At 38.2% G+C, this 24,401-nt stretch overlaps 1 protein-coding gene across 1 annotated transcript in view; it reads left to right on the top strand.

Annotated features, from left to right (window-relative positions):
• The window catches only part of FBN2 (fibrillin 2), a 226,740-nt gene that overhangs the window by 70,231 nt on the left and 132,108 nt on the right, over nt 1-24,401 (top strand). The window contains exon 7 of the mRNA XM_040241764.1: nt 541-666. Coding sequence (XP_040097698.1) covers nt 541-666 — 126 coding nt within the window. The remainder of the gene's footprint in view (nt 1-540; nt 667-24,401) is intronic.

Below are 24,401 nucleotides of genomic sequence, written 5' to 3'. Positions count from 1 at the left end.
GATGAAAAGTTAGAGGATGCTGAATATTCATCTCCAGGAGAGTGGATAGATTGAGAAAGCAGCCTTGACGTATATACATGACCATGTGTGAAACAGCTAGTGGGGAACTGCTGTGTAACACAGGGAGCTCAGCTTGGTGCTCAGAAGCAACCTAGGGGGAGGGGGTGAAGTGGGGGAGGCGAGTAGGGAGGGAGGCTCAAGCAGATACTAAAACAGCATTGTAAAGCAATTATGTTCCAATTAAAAATAAAAGGAAGTCTTCTGCAGCAAATCAAAGCAAGGGATTGGTTGTCTACAAAACAATATGGATGGATTTTAGAAACAAAATTCTAAAAGTCAAAACCAAGAGACAAAATGAGAACTTTTAACATATACCATTTACCTAAATTGAAATACATGCATACAAAGGGATCCTGACTACCCTCACACTATTCCTTTGAGAACGAGTGGATTTCTGCTATACGTTAAAAAAATACGCATGTGTAGATAAATATTCTGAAAATTAGTGATACCTATATCGAAAATACTTTCTTCTTACAGATGTTGATGAATGCCAGGCTATTCCTGGGATATGCCAGGGAGGAAACTGTATCAATACAGTGGGCTCTTTTGAATGCAAATGTCCTGCTGGTCATAAGCAGAGTGAAACTACTCAGAAATGTGAAGGTGAGTATCTCCCTTTCAAGGGACATGTCTGACTCTGAATCTGAGAAAAGTATGACTTCTTTTTGAGTTTTGGAGAATTTACTCACAATTACAATGATTTATTTTAATATAAAAGTGAAGGAATAACAGAGTAGTTTTGTGTTGGTTTGTATATTTAATGGGTTTCATTTGGAAAAAAGAACCAGTATCGTTTTCCATTTGGTTTGTCTCAGTTTCTATATTGTAGTGAGAATGGTAGCAATCAAACAATTTTTATTTTTTCCTTATTAGTTTTCTATTTCACTTATGAAATTATATCAAACATTAACATTAGGTAAAGATAAGTTCAAGTGGAATATATTAAAGCAATGCATTAGAGATACTCTGTCATATGTTATTGGAGAAGGAAATGGCAATCCACTCCAGTACTATTGCCTGGAAAATCCCATGGACAGAGGAGCATGGTAGGCTACAGTCCATGGGGTCGCAAAGGGTCAGACACAACTGAGTGAAAATAAAGACTTCAAGTTTTGTATTGGATATTGTGCGTAACTGACCATCTAATAAAAGACAAGCATGATTGACTCAAGGAGGGTTTGGAAATTATCACAGCAGGTAATCTCTTAGAAAATAGCTTAGTCAAGTAAAGATCTTAAAAAAAACTATAAAAAAAAAAACTAATACTTTTCGGGAATATGAGTTTGGGACTATAATATGAAATGTAAATTTTATCAGCATTACTCAAATAGAATAAATTCACTTACATGTATCTTTGAAAACTTTATCAAAATTATGAAATTCAGGAAGCTTCTAAGTGTGTGTAGTTTTAATTAATATAGAGGTTTAGGAAATTATAATGCTTCTGGTAGTATTAAAGTATAATGTTTGTCTTTTCTGTTATTACTTAAATCAATTTATTGTTAACTGAACTCAAAGCTTTTTCTGAAAAAGCTTTAATAGAGTATATCTTTTCTCATTTTGTTACATAAGTGTTTTAATCTATTCAGCGTTTTAAAAAATTATTTTGGAGTTTTTGCCAGTCTAACTTTTCTGAGGTGGAAAAATATATATGGAAAATTCAATAATCTGAACTTATTCCTTATGCCTACTAGGATATTAACTGACAGCATTTTTTTTTATTCAGTAGTGCCAAACATATTAATAATTATTTCTGGTGAAAATATTATCACAAGTTCATTTAGACCTTTTACCTTCAATACCTGGTATATATAATTAAGTCTTTTGTTTTTTTCCCCTTTCCAAAAGGCAGTACTGGGATTGTTTTTGTTCAGTTCAGTTCAGTTCAGTCACTCAGTCGTGTCCAACTCTTTACGACCCCATGAACCTCAGCACGCCAGGCCTCCCTGTCCATCACCAACTCCTGGAGTTTACCCAAACTCATGTCCATTGAGTTGGTGATGCCATTCAACCATCTCATCCTCTGTTGTCCCCTTCTCCTGCCCTCAATCTTTCCCAGCATCAGAGTCTTTTCAAATGAGTCAGCTCTTCGCATCAGATGGCTGAAGTATTGGAGTTTCAGCTTCAGCATCACTCCTTCCAGTGAATATTCAGGACTGACCTCCTTTAGGATGGACTGGTTGGATCTCCTTGCAGTCCAAGGGACTCTCAAGAGTCTTCTTCAACACCACAGTTCAAAAGCATCAATTCTTCGGTGCTCAGCTTTCATTATAGTCCAACTCTCACATCCATACATGACCACTGGAAAAACCATAGCCTTGACTAGACGGACCTTTGTTGGCAAAGTAATGTCTCTGTTTCTGTTACTTGGTTATAAAAATTAAGTCCCTGTCTGTCAACAAAAAAGTGGGAAAAGTAGAATCTAGAGTATAATGATGGAGGACAGATAGGAAGAGGAACTATTTCCTAGGTAAGAAGTAGAGTATGAATACACAAGGCATTGGACTAGAGAGTTAGGGTTCTGCAGGAAGTCTGGGTTGGACCGCTGTTTCCTTGCTATGTTCTGTATTTTTCTTTTCCCCTCTTTGGGGGTTGATTCTGTTGCTCAACCTTTTATCACCACCCCTCCCCGTTTGCTTTTTTACTTCTGGAGTCATATACAAGCTAGATCCAAGGGTGGTGGACTTAGGAACAAAAAGAGAGTTTGATTGTCGGTGAGAAGGTACGGCCACCAGCTGATGAGAGTGGCTGTGACAGTTCCATTAATCATCCAACAGTGTATTACTTCTTAGTTGAAAACGGAATGAGCATTTTCTACATCACATTCCATCAAAACAACGTGTAGAGCCAAGACAGAGTTTGGCTAGAGACAGTGCAACTCTTTATTCACACTTGTCTATGTTCTTTAGGAAAGGGGGCTATTGATGTAATGGAGGCACCACCCAGAGCCCTGCATCCAGTCGTCTCTTTCCTTATTTCCTGCCAGGCAGCCAAATCTATTTAACCAATGCCCAGAAAAAATTATATGATTTAATGTTTGGGACTGGTGGGGAATAGCAGAATTAGAAGAAGTGGTGACTAGAATTTGAAAACTAAAGGTTTTATGAAGCCTTGACTTTGTGTCTAAGTCATATTTATTTGGATAGGTCTTAAAAGTGACTATTATCAATTTTCTTTGGGTTATACTGTTTCTTTATGTAAAAGAACAAGTGGTATTTCCTTACATAAATTTATTTAGTGTAATTGGTGGTGTAACGTATCTGGAAAGACTGCAAACTGTTGTTACCCTCAGTTACAGGTTTTAAATTATAGTCAGTTAATATAGTATCAATGTAAAAAGTGTTGCCATGAATTTAAAGTTAGTGTTTATTTTAAATAAAAACACAGTGATAGCAATTACTTTTAACCAAATGTTGAAGGTAAGATATTTTAATTTTTGTATGGATTACAAAGAATGTTAAAATATAATAGAACTAAAAGATATAGTTTTAAAGGATGCCCTTCCTATTTTTGTCATAGCACATTTTACATTTCTGTTCATATGGCAGTGAAATTCTCCAAAGAAATCTTTTTTTAATCTGTAAGTTACTAGATCTATTCAGAAATAAGAAAGGTGACTCCATCACATTTTCCTGTGATTAGGAAAATGGTGGTAGCACTAACAAGAAATTGCAAAGTCAGCTTAATAACTTTGAGAAATTGTCTTATTGATTTTGTGTGTTTCTTGTTTGCTGACCATCTCACTTCAACACTTGAGTAAGGTCATTGAGGACAAAAACTCTGTCTTATTTCATGCTGATAAATTTCATTTATTACAGAGCCTGAAACAGTTCTTGATATATTGTAAGCTACATTGATTCATTGGGAACAGGGTGTATAGTAAGTAAAGGTCTTTTACTTGGGTTGAATGTCCAAATGAAAAGAAAATATGGGGCCAGAGTTGAGATTGTATTTGGAAAGAGGCCAGTGATCTTCATCATGGGAATTTTTGCTTTATCTGACTTTTTTCACTTCCTTAATAATCTTATTTCACTTTGGTTGTAATTCAAAGGCTAAGAGCATAAACACTGTGCAGTTCAGCATTTTTAGATTTTTGTGTCACTGTCCCTCTTTCAGTTCAGTTCAGTCGCTCAGCTGTGTCCACCTCTTTGCGAACCCATGGACCGCAGCATGCCAGGCCACCCTGTCCATCACCAACTCCGGAGTTCAGTCACTCAAACTCATGTCCATTGAGTTGGTGATGCCATCCAACCATCTCATCCCCTGTCGTCCCTTTCCTCTCCCACCTTCAATCTGTCCCAGCATCAGGGTCTTTTCAAATGAGTCAGTTCTTCACATCAGGTGGCCAAAGTATTGGAGCTTCAGCTTCAGCATCAGTCCTTCCAGTGAATATTCAGGACTGGTTTCCTGTATGATGGACTGGTTGGATCTCCTTGCAGTCCAAGGGGACTCTCAAGAGTCTTCTCCAACCCCACAATTCAAAAGCATCAATTCTTCTGTGCTCAGCTTTTATAGTCCAACTCTCACATCCATACATGACCACTGGAAAAACCATAGTTTTGACTAGATGGACTTTTGTTGGCAAAGTAATGTCTCTGCTGTTTAATATGCTATCTAGGTTGGTCATAACTTTTCTTCCAAAGAGCAAGCATCTTTTAATTTCATGACTGCAGTCACCGTCTGCAGTGATTTGATTTTGAAGCCCCCCAAAATAAAGTCTGTCACTGTTTCCACTGTTTCCCCATCTATTTGCCATGAAGTGATGGGCCATGATCTTAGTTTTCTGAATGTTGAATTTTAAGCCAACTTTTTCATTCTCTTCTTTCACTTTCATCAAGAGGCTCTTTAGTTCTTCTTTGCTTTCTGCCATAAGGGTGATGTCATCTGCATATCGGAGAAGACAATGGCAACCCACTCCAGTATTCTTGTCTGGGAAATCCCATGGACAGAGGAGCCTGGTAGGCTACAGTCCACGGGGTCTTGAAGAGTCGGACACGACTGAGCAACTTCACTTTCACTTTTCATTTTCATGCACTGGAGAAGGAAATGACAACCCACTCAATTATTCTTGCCTGGAGAATCCCCAGGACGGGGGAGCCTGGTGGGCAGCCGTCTATGGGGTCGCACAGAGTCAGACACAACTGAAGCGACTTAGCAGCAGTAACAGCATCTGCATATCTGAGGTTATTGATCTTTCTTCTGACAATCTTGATTCCAGCTTCTGCTTTATCCAGCCCAGCGTTTCTCATGATGTACTCTGCGTATCCAGCTTGTGCTTTATCCAGCCCAGCATTTTTCATGATGTACTCTGCATATAAGTTAAATAGGCAGGGTGACAATACACAGAGGTCAGGGACCTTCACTCTCTATTTAAAAGAAAGAACTGTCTTCTGCTTTGAGATATCTTCTTAACTAAAATCTTCTCCAAAAGGCTTGTTCTACTGAATCTTTGAGTTTGAACATACATAGTTTAAACTAACATGAAAAAAATGATGAGGGAGCGTTCATCTCCTAATTTAATGTTTGAAACCTGTCAGTCAATATCTATCATTAAGGTTTGTTTTGTTTCATATCATTAGGAGAATTCTCTTGTGGGATTATTTTTTCACATTTAGATGTAGGCTAGTGTCCAAGCAGAGAAGAATGAATATAAATATATATTTCTCTGCGTGTGTGTGTGTTTGTCTAAAAGAATCCCTTATCTTTCTCCATCACTGACTTAGTACCCCAGATTCAGTAAAGCCTCTTACGTTTACTAAAGTCATGTCTTATTTCTCCTGGGCCAGTTTGGCTACGATATCTTTTCTTAAGTCTGTCATAAAATGGCCAAAGTGATTCTTTGGTGTAGTAAACCATTCACATCCAAAAAGAAGGTTGTTTCAGTTATTTACTCTTTTCAAAGATTTATTCATCTAAATCTATCTAATTTAAATTAAGAAAAGTAGAACACATCAATATAATACGAAAGGGTATATCAGAAGACTGTCCACATTTTTTTTATATAACAAAAAATGTTAATTTGAACTTCAGTCCACTTGGATAAGCACAACTAGGTACCAGATGTCCTTACATGATCCCCTCTTCCAGACTATACCTTCTCTGACATTCCTTGAGTTATTCTTTCCTGGCTTAAATGGAAGGCAGAAAAACAGCATCATTATATTGGAAAGTTTCCCTTCAATGGCCCTTCACATGTCAAGTAGTTGTTTGCAGTTTATTCTGAAGAGTCTTCAGCTTTGTTCCATTACCACAGCATTTAGTTGTTTGGGATTTCTGACAACAAATTTATTTATTTATACTTATGAAACTCATGAAAGTTGCTGGCACAGTGTCATTAGTGGCTGTTCCAACTCTGCTTTGATAAACCGTGGAAAATAAACGTCTGTGCTGAACTGAAAAGCACTTGCTTTTTACTCATATTTCCAAAAGTGTGTTAACTTTAAAATAAATAATAAATAAGTTCATTGACTATTTCCCAAAAAGAACGCTACATATTAAAAATTGAGAGTCAAGTAAGAGAACTGTAAATTTTGGGAAATGTCTTAGGTCATTAATTTAAAAACACAAAACTATCATCTTTTAAATCTTCTTAAAAAGAAATTTGCAGCACTGTAGTTAAAATATAAATGAACTCCCTCTTAAAGAATCCACCTGTAATGCAGGAGACCCTGGTTCTATTCCTGGGTCAGGAAGATCCACTGGAAAAGGGATAGGCTACCCACTCCAGAATTCACAAAGAATCAGACACAACTGTGCAACTTGCATTTTCACTTCACTCCCTTAAATAAGAAAGACCGGGCTCCTAAACCCAAACCTACTTTCTGCTCTTGTAACATATAAACACTTTTTATTTTGCTTTATAAGTAATTTTTTCATTTGTATCTCCCTGTAAGTAATGCACCAAAATAGCATTAATAAAAACTAATATTTATGGAGCACTTCATGTGCTCTCAGCTACACTTAAACCACTTTGCATAGGTTTTCTTATTAAGTCATAATCCAGTGCTGTGAATTTGGTTACTTTTTTTAAAGTTTTTTATTGATTTATTTTCGGCTGTACTGGGTCTTCCTTGCTGCCAGGGCTTTTCTCTAGTTGGCAGCGGGCAGAGGCTGCTCTCTAGCTGTGGCTTGTGGGTGGGCTTCTTATTGCAGGGGCTTCTCCTGTTGTGAAGAGCGGGCTCTAGGGCGTGTGAGCTTCAGTTATTGCAGTTCTCGGGCTCTAGAGCACGGGCTTAGGTGCTCTGTGGCATGTGATATCTTTGCAAATCAGGGATTGAACCTGTGTCTCCTGCATTAGCAGGCATATTCCTTATCACTGGTTACTATTGTTAACTCGCTTTACAGAAGAGACTGAGACACAGAGAGTCTTAAGTAAAGTAACCTTTGCAAGTTTTAATGGCTATGAAACCATGGGGCCAGGATTCCAACCTGCTAGAATTATTCCAGAGCTTTCACTCTCAGCAAGCACTGTTGAGCAAGCAAGAGTGGGTGACCAGGTAGCACACATTCCCAACCCACCGACTGCATTTATAGGAAAACGTATTTATAGCAGCAGCGACAGGAATACCGTTCTGTGTCCTGTGATCCAGAAAGGCCTGAGTCAGATCCATTTCAGTGATCCTGGCACCACCTGTAGAGTTTTTGCTGTATTTTCTGCTTATTAAAATGAAAGTTTATTGTGTACCACTGTGCTAAAAATAATCCATCCTCTATGACGTGAGAATTGAAATTGCAGGTGAAGGAGAATGGGAGTAGTAAAAGATGCAAATGAACTAATTTTGTCTTCATTCATAGAAGGGAGTCAGTAGCAGAGGTCTAAAGAAACTAATTGTAAAAGAGGAAGAGGTCAGGGTGATAATTATGGTGAAGTGGATTGTAATTTGCTTTTGGCAAAAACATAAGTAGTATTTAAAAGAGTGTATGTGGTACCGTATTGTGAAGAAAGTGAAAGTCTTGGTCCCTCAATCATGTCTGACTCAGTACAACCTCATGGACTGTAGCCCACCAGGCTCCTCTGTCCATGGAATTCTCCAGGCAAAGATACTGGAGTGGGTAGTTATTCACTTCTCCAAAGGATCTTCATAACCTAGGGATCAAACCCAGGTCTTCTGCCTTGCAGGCAGAGTCTTTACTGTCTGAGCCACCAGTAATTAATGTGAAGAAATCATCTTAAATCATCTTTAAGCAAAAAGCTGGTAGAATCCTGGTCATCAACTGCAAATGAACTACATGGCCCAGTGAAATAAAAACTGATATAGATGTCAAAACACAGGCTGGACCTTTGCAAATATATAGCTTTTAAAGTAGGAAACAGGTCAGTCTATCTATGTTTCATGGTGACTGCATTTAGTTCGGATTTCTTCTCTCTGTATACACATATATACACACATCTATCTGTCTGTATGTCTGTGCTGCCTCTCTCGAGTGCATAGAATTGTATTCATCACAGTATTTGTTTCATGGCATAATCTCATTATTATTCCACCCATACCCTGCTTTCTTTTTTGTTTGTTTGTTTCCTTAGCGTAAAGCTTGGAGCAATTTCAGAGGCTTCCTCTTGTTCTTCCCAACTATGGCAGTTCTTGCCCTATAGGTCAAGTGCTAACTGTGTCAGTTGTGGCAACTTATAGGGATGTTCAGGCTAATCATACATTTGGCATCTTGGGAAATAAACACTGGGTGGGTCCATGCCCTTGGTGGACCCACTGTGACCTGACCTGGGTCCTAAGCTTCATTTATTGCCTGGCTCTTCTGTATCCTCATACTAATGTGGGACTGTGATGCCACCAAAGGTGCCAGCACCCCGTGTTTGGGTGCCATAGCCTGCTGTTATTTAGCTGCTTTAAACAATGTAATAAGCTCTCATGAAACTACCAGAAACAAACACCAAGGCCAGGATAATAATCCGTACGTGTCATGGTGCCCCCTCAACCACACTTTGTAGTCGGTATGCTGCATTTTCTTGCCTTTTTTAGATAGTTTTATTGCACCTATAGATATTTCATTTTTATTATTATTAATGATTATTGCAATCTTTTAGATTGTACAAAAACAATTTGATACGTGTGAACCTTTTATTTTAATGAAATGATTTATCTATAAATATTAATATTTGCATGTTGTTCTAGTTCATTCTTTAGCATGGGATATACGATTTCATTATATGGATTTACCTTCATGTGTTTATCAACTTTCTCACTGATAGACATCATTTCCTGGTTCTTCCTGTTATGAGTAGTGGTTACATACTTAAAGACACACATACTCTGATTTCCTGGAGGGATGTTTATCCTCTTTTTGAGCCCTTTATTTCCCAAAGCGTGATGCATTCACGTTTCCATGAGGATTGATGTCTGTGTAGGCAGCTTAGGTCGTGCTGACGTTAGCATGCTGAACCTTGTTTCTACCTGCTGTGGCTTGATGCCTGATTGGGGAACAAAGAGGCTGACACTGTGTAGTCAGGGTGCCTCTTCCTCATTCCAGGCCTCTGTGCTGCCCTGCCCTCCTCCAGACTGGTGGAGAAGCATCTGCTGAGTGATCAGTGAGCCGTCCCTGGCTCACAGGACTAGACTCCCATCTTCTAGGTCACCCTTTATGTCTTTTCCATGAAGGCTCGGGCTCATGATACAGATTAAGAAATCATACAGGAGAAACACAGATATCGCAAACATTTCCATATATTTTTGCTTGTTTTTGTTTTCAGATATTGCAGTTTATTTACATTTCCCGAAAACATTAAGAAGTACCTACTCTTTAATTGAGCTATATATAGTTGGCTTATGGTATTATATTAGTTTTAGGTGTACAGCATAGTGATTCTGTATTTTTATAATTTATATTCCACTTAAAGTTATTACAAAATAATGACTGTTTCCCTGTGATGTACAATATATCCATGTTTCTTGTGTATTTTATACATAGTAGTTTGTATATCTTAGTTCCATACCTTTATATTGCCTCTCCCACCTTCCCTCTCCTTCCCCATTGCTATCCACTCATTTGTTTTCTGTATCTGTGAGTATGTTTTGCATATACCTTTATTTAATTTTGGGATTCCCTGGTGGCTCAGACTGTATAGAATCTGCTTGCAATGCAGGAGATTTTTTAGATTCCACATTTAAGTGATAATATACAATGTTTGTCTTTGACTAATTTCATTAAGCATAATACTCTCTAGGTCCATTCATGTTGTTGCAAATGGCAAATGTTTATTTTTTTTATGTCTGGGTAATATTCATACACACACACACACACACACACATACACGTATATCATATCTTCTTTATCCACAGTATGTTGATAGACACTTGGGTTGCTTCCATATCTTGGCATTACCTCATCTTTAAGCACAGTATTTTCCTGGTAACAGCCTTCAATATTCAGTCTCATTTTTAAGGCATATTAATAAAAGGGATGAGCCTGTAACAATTGAAACTCCTCCTACAAACAATTGAAACAACTGAGAACAGGATTAATTCTGGGCAAGGCCATCACCCTTGCAGAGATTGCTAAAGCTCAGTTCCTCAATTAATCTGCCCTTAGTTCCAAGCCTCCTTCTTCCCAGTTCCCCAAACCCTCTCCCGTGGAAGGAAAATTTGAATTTTAAAACACAGAGACAATAATGGAAACTTAAATAGTTTTGAGCATCAAAGCCTGACTCCACTTGCCATGGTTTCCTATGTGTGCTAAGCAGAAATGACATCCAATTGGGTCAATATGTCTTCATCTCTTTCTCTCTCCTCTCTCTCTCCCCCCATATAAGATAGAGAATGTCTTGTAGTCAAATGAATTGATTGTAAAATATCTTTTGCTCTAAGGAATATGATTTTCATGATGCATTTTTCTTGGGAAGCAGAGCACTGAGTAGCTTAGAAATTTGTTGCATATGTATTAAAGAGTTAAAATCTAAAATAAGCCATTTGGGAAGGGCACATGGATCCAGGTTAGCAGTGGGGTTTTCAAGTTTGACTTTTAGACGCCCCCCAGGTGTCACACCCAAGAAAGTGAGGCCAGCTGGGAAGCACATCTAGAGGGCCAACCAAACAGCAACCTGGAGCTGACATCTGAGGCAAAATGAGCACGTATCACTTTCTAGTGTATTTATCAGAAGTTGCCAGTCTAAACTTTTAGTTGCTTCCCGCAAATGACTTCCACTATTAAAAATGCACACATTCAGTAACTTGGGCACTACCTTGGCAATCTTAGTCAACTCCCAGCAATATTTCATATGGAGTTACTGAAGTGACATCTCTCCCTTAATTTCAACCTAAACAAAATGGTTTTCATGGAAAGTTGTGCATGGAGTTTTCTATGAGAGCTGGGAAGAGAAAGAGTTCTTTGTTTGAGGCATGATGGATAAGATCATCATCATAAACGTGAAGCCTGTGAAAAATATGTATTCCAAAAGAAAATTATTTAACAAAAAGAGATTCTGTAGCCTGGGATCTGGGTTTTGGATCAGAACTAGGAATATTCAGATCTTGTCTTAACTTTCATTTAAAAGAAATTTAGTTTTTAGTTTTCATTCTGAGAACAAGAGGAAAATTGTAGAGAGAAATGACAGTTTTAATTTCAAGTAGAATTCAGAGAATAAGTGTGGCGCAAGAAGAGCACGTGGTGGCCAGTATCCCAGATTTGGGGCCCACATGTCAGGGTTTGTGCTGTAGGTGCGTGTAGGGATTACATGATCTCAAGCAAATAAATGAATGCCTGTATCTTTAACAGTAGAGATAAGAATGGGCTTTTCTACATAAAGGTTTTATGAGTATTATATAAGATAAAGAAAGCATTTGGCCCTTCTAGGTCTTCATTAAAGAAGGCAGGGATATATATCAATCACAGACAATTTAATTATGAAATATTCAATAAACCATGTGATTTGAGATCTTAAAAAAATAATTGTAAAAGAGTTATAATATAACATTTCAATTATGACTTGTAGTATAGTTTCCTATAAATAAACTTTTTAAACCGTAAACAAACAAAATTGACCTACTGGAGCATATATTTGCCTACTCCAACCAGAGTATTAGCAAGCAAAGAAAGGGACCCAAATTCATCATCTTGATGAAGAAACATGGAACTGGGGATTTAAGATTATCTGTTAATTGCTGACGAGTCTCAGCCTATTTTTATCTCTCTGGCCCCAGCTTCACCCAAATTATAGAAATGGACATTTCAGACCAAGAGGACTTGATTTATTTAGCATAACACAGTGGTCAGGAAATTGCATTTTAGAGGATTCAGGGACATTTTCCCAAATGCTAAGAACCAGTGTTGTTTCCCCAGTGCCCATTGAATATTTAAATCCCTTTAAAAAATACTAAAAAAAAAAAAAAAGTGGTGAAGTAATTCATGTAATTCTTGTAGTTCAGTTTCTGCTGAAGATCACTGGAAAAATTGAGAGCCTCCAAAAACACCTTTCTCAGAGACTCAAAATTAGGTATGTGTTAGTGATAGAAAAATCTATTCTACCCTGGAGTGAAAGAACCAGATGAATGTTTTGAACTTTGATATAAGAAGAAAAAGATATAAACTCAAATATATTCCCTTATTTCTTCATTTTACTTATAAAATCATTGCTGTTTCATAGTGAAATGTAAAAGCAATATCACAGGCCAAAAACAAAAATGCTGGTTTTACAATATTGTTGATATATCTATAGCTTCAACTAAGTGAGAGAGAAAGAAAGAAAAGCTGTCTCACAAATTACCATGGCTCATTGCCTGAAGAAAATTAGTCTACTCTGAGGAAAATCCTGCTGTAGTTAGGTAAAAATGCAACAAAATTTGAAATATAATACCTTGATCCCTGACTGCATTTCTTACAAGTGCTGTCAGTTACTGACTGTGTATATACTTCATTCACCATCTAGGTATGGGGAAATGTATGGAGGGCTCCTCATTTATTTTAGATGCTCCCATTTTTATCAAGTTATAAATAAAGAAAGCTGTGATAACGCTTGAGCTGTCTTTTTTCTTAGTCCCAAGTTAGGAATCACTCTTTTTCTTTCAATGTAATTTTATCCAATTTCAATGTATATGTTTCTCATCTATAGAAAGTTCATATTAAATTTTTATAAAGACTTAATGTTTTTGGAGCAGTTTAAAGTTCATAGTGAAATTGAGAGGAAGGTACACAGGTTTCCCTGTGCTACCTGGCTCTGCACATGCAGAGCCTCCCCCTCCACAATGGTACGTTTGTTGCACTGATGAACGTGTATAGACACCCGAAGTCTATAGTTTACCTTAGGGTTCACTCTTGTTGTTTCACATTCCATTGATTTGGACAAGTGAAAATTAACCATATATCCATCATTTAGCATAAAGACTATTTTCAGTTCCCTAAAAATCTTCTCATTTAAATTTTTTAAATGAGTATGTATATTAGAAATATATTAAGTAAAAAGTAATATAAGTGATTCAAGGATATAGCAAAGAGTATGGAGATGTGATTTTTAATGACTAGAACTTTAGAAATGATGGGCTTCCCTGATAGCTCAGTTGGGAAAGAATCTGCCTGCAATGCAGGAGATCCCGGTTCGATTCCTGGGTCAGAAAGCTCCCCTGGAGAAGGGATAGGCTACCCACTCCAGCATTCTTGGAATTCCCTTGTGGCTCAGCTGCTAAAGAATCCGCCTGTAATACAGGAGACCTAGGTTCAATCCCTGGGTTGGGAAGATCCCTTGGAGAAGGGAATGGCTACCCACTCCAGTATTCTGGCCTAGAAATTCCAGGGTTGTAAAGAGTCAGACTCAACTGAGTGACTTTGACTTCTTAGAAATGATATTGTAAGATTTATTATTATTATCATCATCATATTTTTTATTATTACTATAGTTACAGAGCTATTTTACTTCCAAAGATAGGTGTTTGCCAAACTGGAACTCAGGGCCACTGTGATGTTTGCCAAAGAGTTCCAAAGGAAAGGGAATGGGCTGATCATAATAAATTTAGCTCTGTTATCTTTAATTCTAGGTCTATCTTATCCCCATTTATCATCTCCTGTTCTTACACCCTTTCTTATTTTCTATTCCCCTCGGTTATCACCTAGACTATAACTTGTTGACATCATTAACATCATCCCACTTCATTCTATTCTTAAACATCTGTCTGTAGATTGTCTATGAATCAGTGCAGCACTTTAAAAAGAAGGGATGTGTGTACTGTTGCAGTCAGTATTTTATTTTTAAAATAAAATTATTTAAATGAAAATATAATCAAACTTTTTCTAAAACTGTTGCTATATGCTTATACATAAATTGGTTCTGTTTTAACATGAAGACATATAAGAAAATGCTTTCAATGATGCTGGAAAAAAAATATCAAAGGTTGCTTTCTTGTTTTGTCAGATTCTAAGCAGAACAGATTTGAAACCATTGACGAGCTTTTTTAATAGAAAACATTTGAAGTTTGCTAAAACTTTCTCATCTAATACTTTAGTAAAACCATGTTGTGAATATTTAGTAGTAGAGTTAGAAAATTAATTCTACTTAACAAACTCAGAATACAACTATTCATAAATTAGATTATCATAATTTTTTTCTCCCACATGGAATATTTTCCCTTAATTTACCATGATAGAAAAAAAAATATTTTTATAATCAACTAACAAAGAAAAGCAGGAAGTATAGCATTCCGGCCTTTGTTTGCAACTTGATTTTACATTTTAAAATATTCCCTGTAGCTTCAAGATGGAAAATGAGATTTTTTTGATGGGTTTGTGTTTTTTTTTTCCAAGAGAATATAATGTTGCATTTTTACATATAAATCCTGTATACTACTATGGACACTCTATTTGTAATGGCTAGTTAATTGTTAATATTTCTCTCTGGAATCAAGAAAGTATGTGGCTCTCATGAGTAAAATGTGTTCTAGAATATGCTTCTCTTTAAGAAGTTAGTTAAAATTCATTGTGTTTTCCTTTTGAGACTGTTGCTGTATTATGCCTTACAATTGTCTTTATCATTTGCATAACTTGTGAACAGTAGGGATGAGATGAGGAAGAAAGGAAAGAGGAAAGTTGTTCTGCCTTTAGTCTTCATCCCTCACCACCAGGCTGTGTATAAGAGAGATGGGATGGTGAACTTGATTTGTCTGAAAAATTGCATTTCCAGAGTTTGAAGGGCAAAGGATACATGAGTTTCCTACTTCCTAGGTGAGGACCCCACAAAAAGGAGAGGGGTTGAGTGGTCATGAAAAGGGCTCCTGCCACACAGATTCCTGTAGGGTGGGTGATCCTAGCCTGGGGCTGAACTGTCAGAATGCTGGGGCTGATGAGAGAGTTACAACTGGCCAGGTAGAGGAGGTATCTCTGGGGTCAAGGGTGAAAAATGAGAGAGCCTCAGCACTGAGAGGTCTTGCAAAATATCAGCAGAAGTATTAGGCTTCGGAGCCGCCATGCCCAGAGGGCCCTGATGCCAGAATCATTCATTCAGAAAAGTATTTATTGAGTTCCTAGCACAATGCTAGACCCTGGGGATAGCGTAGTGAACAAACAGATAAACAGATAAAAATCCTTTCTCTCATGCAGGTTACATTAGAAAAACAAGGGACAAACAAGAAACAAATAAAAATCTATTAGTCTGTCAGATGTGAAAAAAACCATCACAGAATCAAAGCAGGGTGAGAATGAAGATATGAAGGAGCTGAGGGGAAAACCATGGCTGTCTGGGGAGGCAAATTCCTAATAGGGACTGCCGGTGAGCAGCTCTGAAGCAGGGGTGTGCCTGAGGGATGGAGAGAACATTAAAGAGGCCAGTGTGACTGGCGCACGGTGGTAAGGGGGACACTAACTGGGAAATGGCAGGTTTAGAGATGCAGTCTGGTGCCATACTTTGTGGGGCTTTGCACGGTAAGTACTTTGGACTTTCTCATTCACTCACAGTTCAGTTGCTCAGTCGTGTTCGACTGTTTGCAACCCCATGGACTGCAGCATGCCAGGCTTCCCTGTCCACCAACTCCCGGAGTTTACTTAAACTCATGTCCATCAGGTAGGTGAATGCCATCCAATCATCTCATCTTCTGTTGTCCCCTTCTCCTCCTACCTTCAATCATTCCCAGCATCGGGTCCTCTCAAATGAGTCAGTTCTTTGCATCAGGTGGCCAAAGTATTGGCGTTTCAGCTTCAGCATCAGTCCTTCCAACAAATATTCAGGACTGATTTCCTTTAGGATGGACTGGTTGGATCTCCTTGCAGTCTAAGGGACTCTCAAGTCTTCTCCAACACCACGGTCCAAAAGCATCAATTCTGTGGCACTCAGCTTTCTTTATAGTCCAACTCTCACATGCGTACATGACTACTGGAAAAACCATAGCTTTGACTAGATGGACCTTTGTTGGCAAAGTAATGTCTCTGCTCTTTAATATGGTGTCTAGGTTGGTCATAGATTTTCTTCCAAGGATCAAGTATCTTTTAATTCCATGGCTGCAGTCACAATATGCAGTGATTTTGGAGCCCCGGAAAAAGTCTCTCACTGTTTCCATTGTTTCCCCATCTATTTGCCATGAAGTGATGGGACTGGATGTTTTTTGAATGTTGAGTTTTAAGCCCACTTTTTCTCTCTCTTCTTTCACTTTCATCAAGAGGCTCTTTATCATGTTGAGGTTTGACAGAAAACAACAAAATTCTGTAAAACAATTATCCTTCAATAAAAAATAGATAATATTTTTTTAAAGAGGCTCTTTAGTTCTTCTTTTCTTTCTGCCGTTCGGTGGTGTCATCTGCGTATCCGAGGTTATTGATATTTCTCCCAACAATCTTGATTCCAGCTTGTGCTTCATCCAGCCCAGCATTTTGCATGATGTACTCTTCATAGAAGTTAAATAAACAGGGTGACAATATACAGCATAGATGTACTCCTTTCCCAGTTTGAAACCAGTCTGTTGTTCCATGTCCAGTTCTAACTGTTGCTTCTTGGACTGCATACAGATTTCCCAGGACGCAGGTAAAGTGGTCTGATATTTCCATCTCTTTATAAATTTTCCAGTTTGTTGTGATTCACACAGTAAAAGGCTTTGGCATAGTTAGTAAAGCAGAAGTAGGTGCTTTTCTGGAACTCTCTTGCTTTTTTGATGATCCAGTGGATGTTGGCAATTTGATCCCTGGTTCCTCTGCCTTTTTTAAATCCAGACTGAACATCTGGAAGTTCATGGTTCACCTACTGTTAAAGTCTGGCTTGGAGAATTTTGAGCATTACTTTGCTAGTGTGTGAAATGAGTGCAATTGTGTGGTAGTTTGAACTTTCTTTGGCATTGCCTTCCTTTGGAATTGGAATGAAAACTAACCTTTTCCAGTCCTGTGGCCAGTGCTGAGTTTTCCAAATTTGCTGGCATACTGAGTGCAGCACTTTCACAGCATCATCTTTCAGGATTTTAAATAGCTCAACTGGAATTCCATCACTTCCACTAGCTTTGTTCATAGTGATGCTTCCTCAGGCCCAGTTGACTTTGCATTCCAGGATGTCTGGCCCTAGGTGAGTGATCACACCATCGTGATTATCTTTGAACTTTAGAGTTCTCAAAAAGCCAATGGAAAATTTTGAGTAGAGGAGTGACGTATTCTGGACTCCATTTAAAAAAGATTTGCTCTGGCTGCTGGGTGGTAAAAAGATGAGAAGAGAACAAATATGAAAGCAGAGACCAAGTAAAATGCTCCTGCAGTAGTCTCAATGAGGTTTGATGATAGCTCAGAGCAGTTTATTGGTAAATGTGATTGAAGAAGTGGCTGAATTCCATGTATTTTGAAGGCTGAACCAGCAGAATTTGTTGACAGTCACTCCTGAGGCAGGACAAGAAAAGAATCAAGTAGTTGCAAGGTTTTTGGAACGGAGATTTAAAAAGTTGCCATTAACTGAGATGGAGAACATCTGTGGGTGGAACATAGTGGAGTTGACGGTAGGTACCAGGAGTTCAGCTTCAGATGGTTAGTTTGAGACCCCTGTTAGACACTCAGGTAGCCATTTGGAGTTGCGTATATGGGTTAAGTTCCAGGGCAAGGTCGAAGCTGACAATATCAATTTGAGAGTCTTTGGCGTATAGCTGATATTTGATGCCATGAGAATAGAGGAGGTCATGAAGGGATCATTCTGATAGAGAAGAACCCAACAGCTGAACCCTGGAACAGTTCAGCATTGAGAGGTCCAGGAGATGAGAGAAAACCAGCAAGGGAGACTGCCAAGGAAATACCTGTACAGTGACATCTCCACCAACCAGGCAGAATCTTTGTTACCAAGACCCGTCCTCTCTCCTCCCCATCACAGCATTGAAAGAGCTCGTGGTAGGTGCTGTCTAGGGAGGAAGGAATTGAAAAGAAAGGAAAAAAAGACAACCACATCTCCTCCACTGCTGAAAGGTCTCAGCTTCAGCAGACTGAAACTTCGGGGGAGGAGAAGCTTTGACTGGGTGAAGGATTAGAAGGGTTGTTGGATTTGAGTGGACTCGTTATTCATCTGAAAGTGGTAGGAAAGCTTGAGGGCGCTGCCTGAAATTTTTTAGGATCAAGAAAGAACTTCTCAAAAGAAAATGTGCAAAATGGCAGTAGGAGAAATAATAAAGTTGCTTTCTGCTTGCACCCTTGTGGTTTCAAATCTCATTACCACATATTCTCAGTTTGTTTGAAAACATTTCCAACTTCATGACTTACAGGCCTAAGTCTACATGCAAAAGTTCAACTTTTGCATAAATCATCAGACAGAGGCTGTAATTTAAAGAAAAGGGAATTTCAAACAAGAACGTCTTTCCAAGTCTCAGTGAAGACCCCAGACGTGCATTAGTGTCCTTGAGAATTGTCCAGGTTGCTTGCTGTGGAAGAGCAGCAGTTCTGCCCTGTAGCATTCAAATACATTGTGTGCGTGTGTCTGTGCTCTGTCAGCCCAGTTAGTGTGTGAGCCCAGTGAGGTCCACTCAGTCTTGGTGAGTTTTCCAGGTCAGCCGTCTTGAATTTAGCCCTTTGCACAGAGAATGCTAGCGGATGACTTGTTGCATTTATGCAGCTCCATCACCTCCTTAAGCAAATCAAACTGTGTGCTTCACAGGCTAAGTGACTCTTAGGAATGAACCCTGTATACTCATCTACACAACCCCATCTGTGCACATACACAGATATGTCTGTGCAATTCAATATATGTACAGTTACATACTGAATTTAAACTGGGTATATTAATATATGAATGTTATCTGTCAGGTCAATAAGGAAATCAACCAAACTCAGGAAAATACAACTGTAACAATTCAAAGGTTAACTTTCTTTAGAAGAATTGCATATAGTGTGTTTCTTAGTAACGAGAGTACCATTTTTGTTGAATTTATTTCCTTTTATGGTAATAAGTATGAAAAGCACAGAGGCTAATGAATATTTATATAATAATTCTGTAATGTAAAGTAGGACATATTTTCACTTAATGCCATTTATTTAGAAAATATGGAATAAGTACCTTGATACATCATTAAATTATTGGTGAAATCAAGATTTCTTAAAGTTCGTACTGCATTATGCCAAAGTACATTTAAAAATCCTGAGGGTTTTATGATTACATCTTAACGTACTGATGTTTAAAAAGAAAAATGGTAACAGAAAATATTAAATGCTTGTGTCTTTGCCAAGTCCAAATGGTTATAGTAAATTTAACTTTGGAATTTCCTGACTTTTATGTTATTAAAATTATAGGTTTTACTCAACATTAAGAGTCTTTCAATTTAATTTTCCTATATTAAAATTTTTTTAAGGTGGTTGTGGAGGGCAGACAGAATTGGAAGAAAGATTCTAGAAGACATGGTTTAAACAGTTCATCCCTCAATTGTTAGATACATATGTATATTTTTATAGAAGCTCAATGTCATGCTTTAATCCTTCAGTATTTTGCAACTTGTAACTAATTTGGTCTTATTTGTCTTGGACTAACAAAAGGTAACAAATATTTCCACCCTGAGTAAATAAAAAAAGAAGAGAAAGAGAAGGAAAAAGCACCACTAGTAAATAGTTAAACTTCCCGAGAAACTTGGGGATGCAGACCAAAAATTTAGACTCATGTTGTTCTACTCTGTTATCAGAAGTTTTTATGTATTTTGAAATAGAAATAGCCTTCCAATTGTTATGTCAGTTTTAAAAACACTATGATGGAATTGCCTCTTGCCGCTATTGCTTCATGCCTGAGTTGCTCCAAATTAGTATTAATATTTAGAAAGATACAGTATTGGTTTCAGGCCAAAAAGGCACCATGGATTACATTGCTGCAGTAGTAGAAGACAATGCTATTATTTTACCTTAAGTGGGCAAAAAAGCTCTTGTAATATATAAAAGGTTCCTTTGCTGCCTATTAATGTTATCACACAGAGTATTTAAGATATACTTCTCTAGATCAATCACTAGAGGAAAAGAGACAAAGAAAGTATATATAATCATACTATAGTAAAACGCTGAATTAAAATAAAGATATTGATATTACATAGTAGATAACAGGCTTCCATCCTCTGTCCATTGGATTTACAGTGAATTGTGGTATTTTCCATGATCCTAAAAAATACCCTTTCCTTTCCATCTTTCCCTTAAGCCACTGCCCTCTTTTCCTTCCTTTCACCTCACACTTTGGAGTTATCTGCAGTCGTTCTCTGCTTTCTTTCTTCTGACTTACTCTGGAACTCATTGTAACCTAGTCAACTGAAACTATTTCAACCAGCTCACTAGGTGGGCTTTTCTCATTCCTTACCTAACCTGCCCTCCCTGCCAAAAAAAGAGAAAAGAAAAACAGCACCTGTATGCACTTGGCTTCCAGAAATGGAACCTAGACCACCTTTGTATGCAGCTGCATGCCTGTGTACTAAGTCACTTCATGAATGTCTGACTCTGCGAGCCTGTGGACTATAGCCTTCCAGGCTCCTCTGTCTATGGGATTCTCCAGGCAAGAATACTGGAGTGGGTTGTCGTGCCCTCCTCCAGGGGGTCTTCCCCACCCAGGGCTCGAACCTGTGTCTCTCACGTCTCCTGTCTTGGCAGGCGGCTTCTTTACCACTAGCTCCACCTGGGAAGCTCCTGTGTAGCTGTGTGCCAGGCATGTATGCTTTGGATGCCCCACAGTTGGCTCGAGCTCAGCATGCACAGACTGAGTCTCTAGTTCCACTACACCTACTCAGTGTGTATTTTCCCGGCATTTCTCAAATAGCTTATCTCAGTGATTGGCCCAAAGTGTAAATCTGGATAGCATTCTTAATACTGCCCTTTCCTGACACAACCATTTTATCACCAATAATTTGGATGGATACTACATCTTAAGTGTATTTTGAATCTATCCACTTTTCTCTGTCTTTATCTTCGTTTCTTTTCTCGATTACTGAGACATCTTTTTTTGATGTCTTGTTCTACACAAGACACTTGTTCTACCCCATCATTTTTCCATGTTACAAGCACAGTGATCTTTCTAGAACACAGATTTGGTCATGATCCTCCTGAGTGTCCTGTTCTTGGGACATAGTTTCTCACATCTCCCTCTGCCCTCTGCTTGCATCTCTACACGGTGATTCAGGCACATTCACATCTACTTGTTTCCCAAATAGACCGTGCTCTTTGTTGCCTTGTCTTCGTGTCATCTTTCCTCTGCTTGGATAACAATACTCCATTTCATTTTCATAGCCTGGTTTAGACCTATTTGTCTCTTATGTTCCAGCCTGTCACTTTTCTGGGTAACTCTCCTGACCCATTTTTTTCCTGTGCATTCCCGTGTTATCTAGTGCCTGCCCTAGTATTTATCACACCATATCTTCATCAGGGGTAATTCTGATCTCCTGGCCATCACAGCCAGCCTCTGGGGAAGGAGTCCAGCAAACACTTGGTTTCAGCTGTACTCACAGCTTAGTGATTCTATTTCTGGTCCAAGGAAATGTTCATCTTGTATTTTGAAACCAGCTGGCTCTTTCTGGTTTTCTTTTCTTTTTTTTTCTTTTTAAATGTGATCTGTCACTGTTCTGTGTTTGGAACAGAAGGGGAGTACCAAAACATCCTGACTAGAGGTCAAAATCTGCATGTTTAATAAGCTGTCCAGGTGATTTTTCTGCACATTTAAGTTTTGTAACATCTGCACTCGCTCTTTTATCCTATCAAGAAGACCGAAGAAGCTGTTTGACATGAACTTACTCAACCTCAGATTCCCTCTATTACTACATCCTCATTTGCCACTTTCCCTGCATCTGATGAAGTATCTTCCCTTCTTTTCCAGAGTAAAATGTTCTTGCTCCACACCTAACTCCACCACCTTTCTAACTCTTACTATTGATATGTAAGTTCACTTTTCTAGCTTTTATCTCTTCTTTTCCCTAACTCTTCCTCTTTACCTATGATCAATTCAGTTCAATTCAGTTGCTCAGTCGTGTCTGACTCTTTGCAACCCCATGAATTGCAGCACGCCAGGCCTCCCTGTCCATCACCAACTCCCGGAGTTCACTCAGACTCACATCCATCGAGTCGGTGATGCCATCCAGCTGTCTCATCCTCTGTCATCCCCTTCTCCTCCTGCCCCCAATCCCTTCCAGCATCAGAGTCTTTTCCAATGAGTCAGCTCTTCGCATGAGGTGGCCAAAGTACTGGAGTTTCAGCTTTAGCATCATTCCTTCCAAAGAAATCCCAGGGCTGATCTCCTTCAGAATGGACTGGTTGGATCTCCTTGCAGACCAAGGGACTCTCAAGAGTCTTCTCCAACACCACAGTTCAAAAGCATCAATTCTTCAGCACTCCAGCTTTCTTCACAGTCCAACTCACACATCCATACATGATCACAGGAAAAATCATAGCCTTGACTAGACGGACCTTAGTCAGCAAAGTAATGTCTCTGCTTTTGTTGGTCATAACTTTCCTTCCAAGGAGTAAGCGTCTTTTAATTTCATGGCTGCAGTCACCATCTGCAGTGATTTTGGAGCCCCCCCAAATAAAGTCTGACACTGTTTCCACTGTTTCCCCATCTATTTCCTAAACATCATTAACACAAACCTCTCTCTTCCACCTCTTTGGTCACCTCTCACTATGCCATTTTTATTCTGAGTTTTTTCACTGTTCGTTTGTGCTCAGTTGTGTCCACCTCTTTGCGACCCCATGGACTGTAGCCTGGTATGTAGTTGAACCTTCTAATTGCATCTTCTACTCCTTATAAATACCCTCTGCTATTGGGAAACTCATCCATAGTTTTTGGCTCACTGTTTTTCCCATCTCCTCTGCATGTTTCAATTGTGTCCCATTCTTTAGGATCCTTTATCAACTACTATGTCCTCCAGTAATTTATTGTTAATCTTCTCTTGTGGGATTGTGCCTTGTTTTAAATTTATCTGCTTAATAAATCATTAATTCATGATGGTTAGAGATTACATATAACATACATGTGACAAATCAAAGGCCTTTAATCAGCAGTTACTTGATAAGTTCACGAATGAATGGTAGATGTTCAAAATCTATTTATTTGGTTTAAAGAGAGAAAATTGAGGCTTTCAAAGAATGAATACCATTTTCATTAGAATCTCTTATGAATATGGATGCAGATATCTTCCAGACACTGTAAAGCACACTAAATCCAGTCACATATAAAAATGATTATAGATTATTATCAGTTAGGATTTATCCCAGGAATGCAAGTTGGTTCAGCATCTGAAAATCAAGTAATATAATGTAAGTAGAATAAAGGACAAAAGCCATATGATCATCTCAATACATGCAGAGAAAGTATTTGAAAACTGACACCCTTTCATGATAAAATGATCAACAAATTTGGAATAGAAGGGAACATTCTTAACCTGATAAAAGGCATATATAAGAAAACTACAGCTAACATCATACTAACTGGCAAAAGAGTCAGTATTTCCCTGAAGACCAGAAATAAAACAGATGTTTATTCTCACAACTTCTGTTCAACTTTGTGGTAGAGTTTCTAACTAGGGCAGTTAGGAAAGAAAAGGAAATAAAAAGTATCCAGGTTGGAAAGGAAGAAGTAGTATATATTTGCAGATGATATGTGTTCAGTGGATAAAGGATCAACTAAAATGAGTAACGTATACACTAAAATGGTGAAGATATCCTCTAAAAACTCTTTAAATTTAATAAATGGTCAGCAAGGTTGTTATTATAGAATGTCAACATATAAAAATGAATTGTATTTCCATACATTAGCAGTGAACATTGTGAAAATGAAACTTTATATATGAAATGAAAATTATAGGATCAAAAGAATAAATGCTCATGAACAAATATAATGAAGTGAAAGACTTTACACTTAAAACTACCAAACCTTGTTGAAAGATGTTAAAATCTAAATAAAAGGAAAGATATCCCATGTTTGTAAATGGAAGATTAAATATTAAGATGGC

Source organism: Oryx dammah, unplaced genomic scaffold, assembly GCF_014754425.2.
Source record: "Oryx dammah isolate SB20612 unplaced genomic scaffold, SCBI_Odam_1.1 HiC_scaffold_5, whole genome shotgun sequence".
NCBI lineage: Eukaryota > Metazoa > Chordata > Mammalia > Artiodactyla > Bovidae > Oryx > Oryx dammah.
The sequence above is the reverse complement of the archived record's forward strand: the minus strand, read 5'-3'. Positions and strand labels throughout refer to the sequence as shown.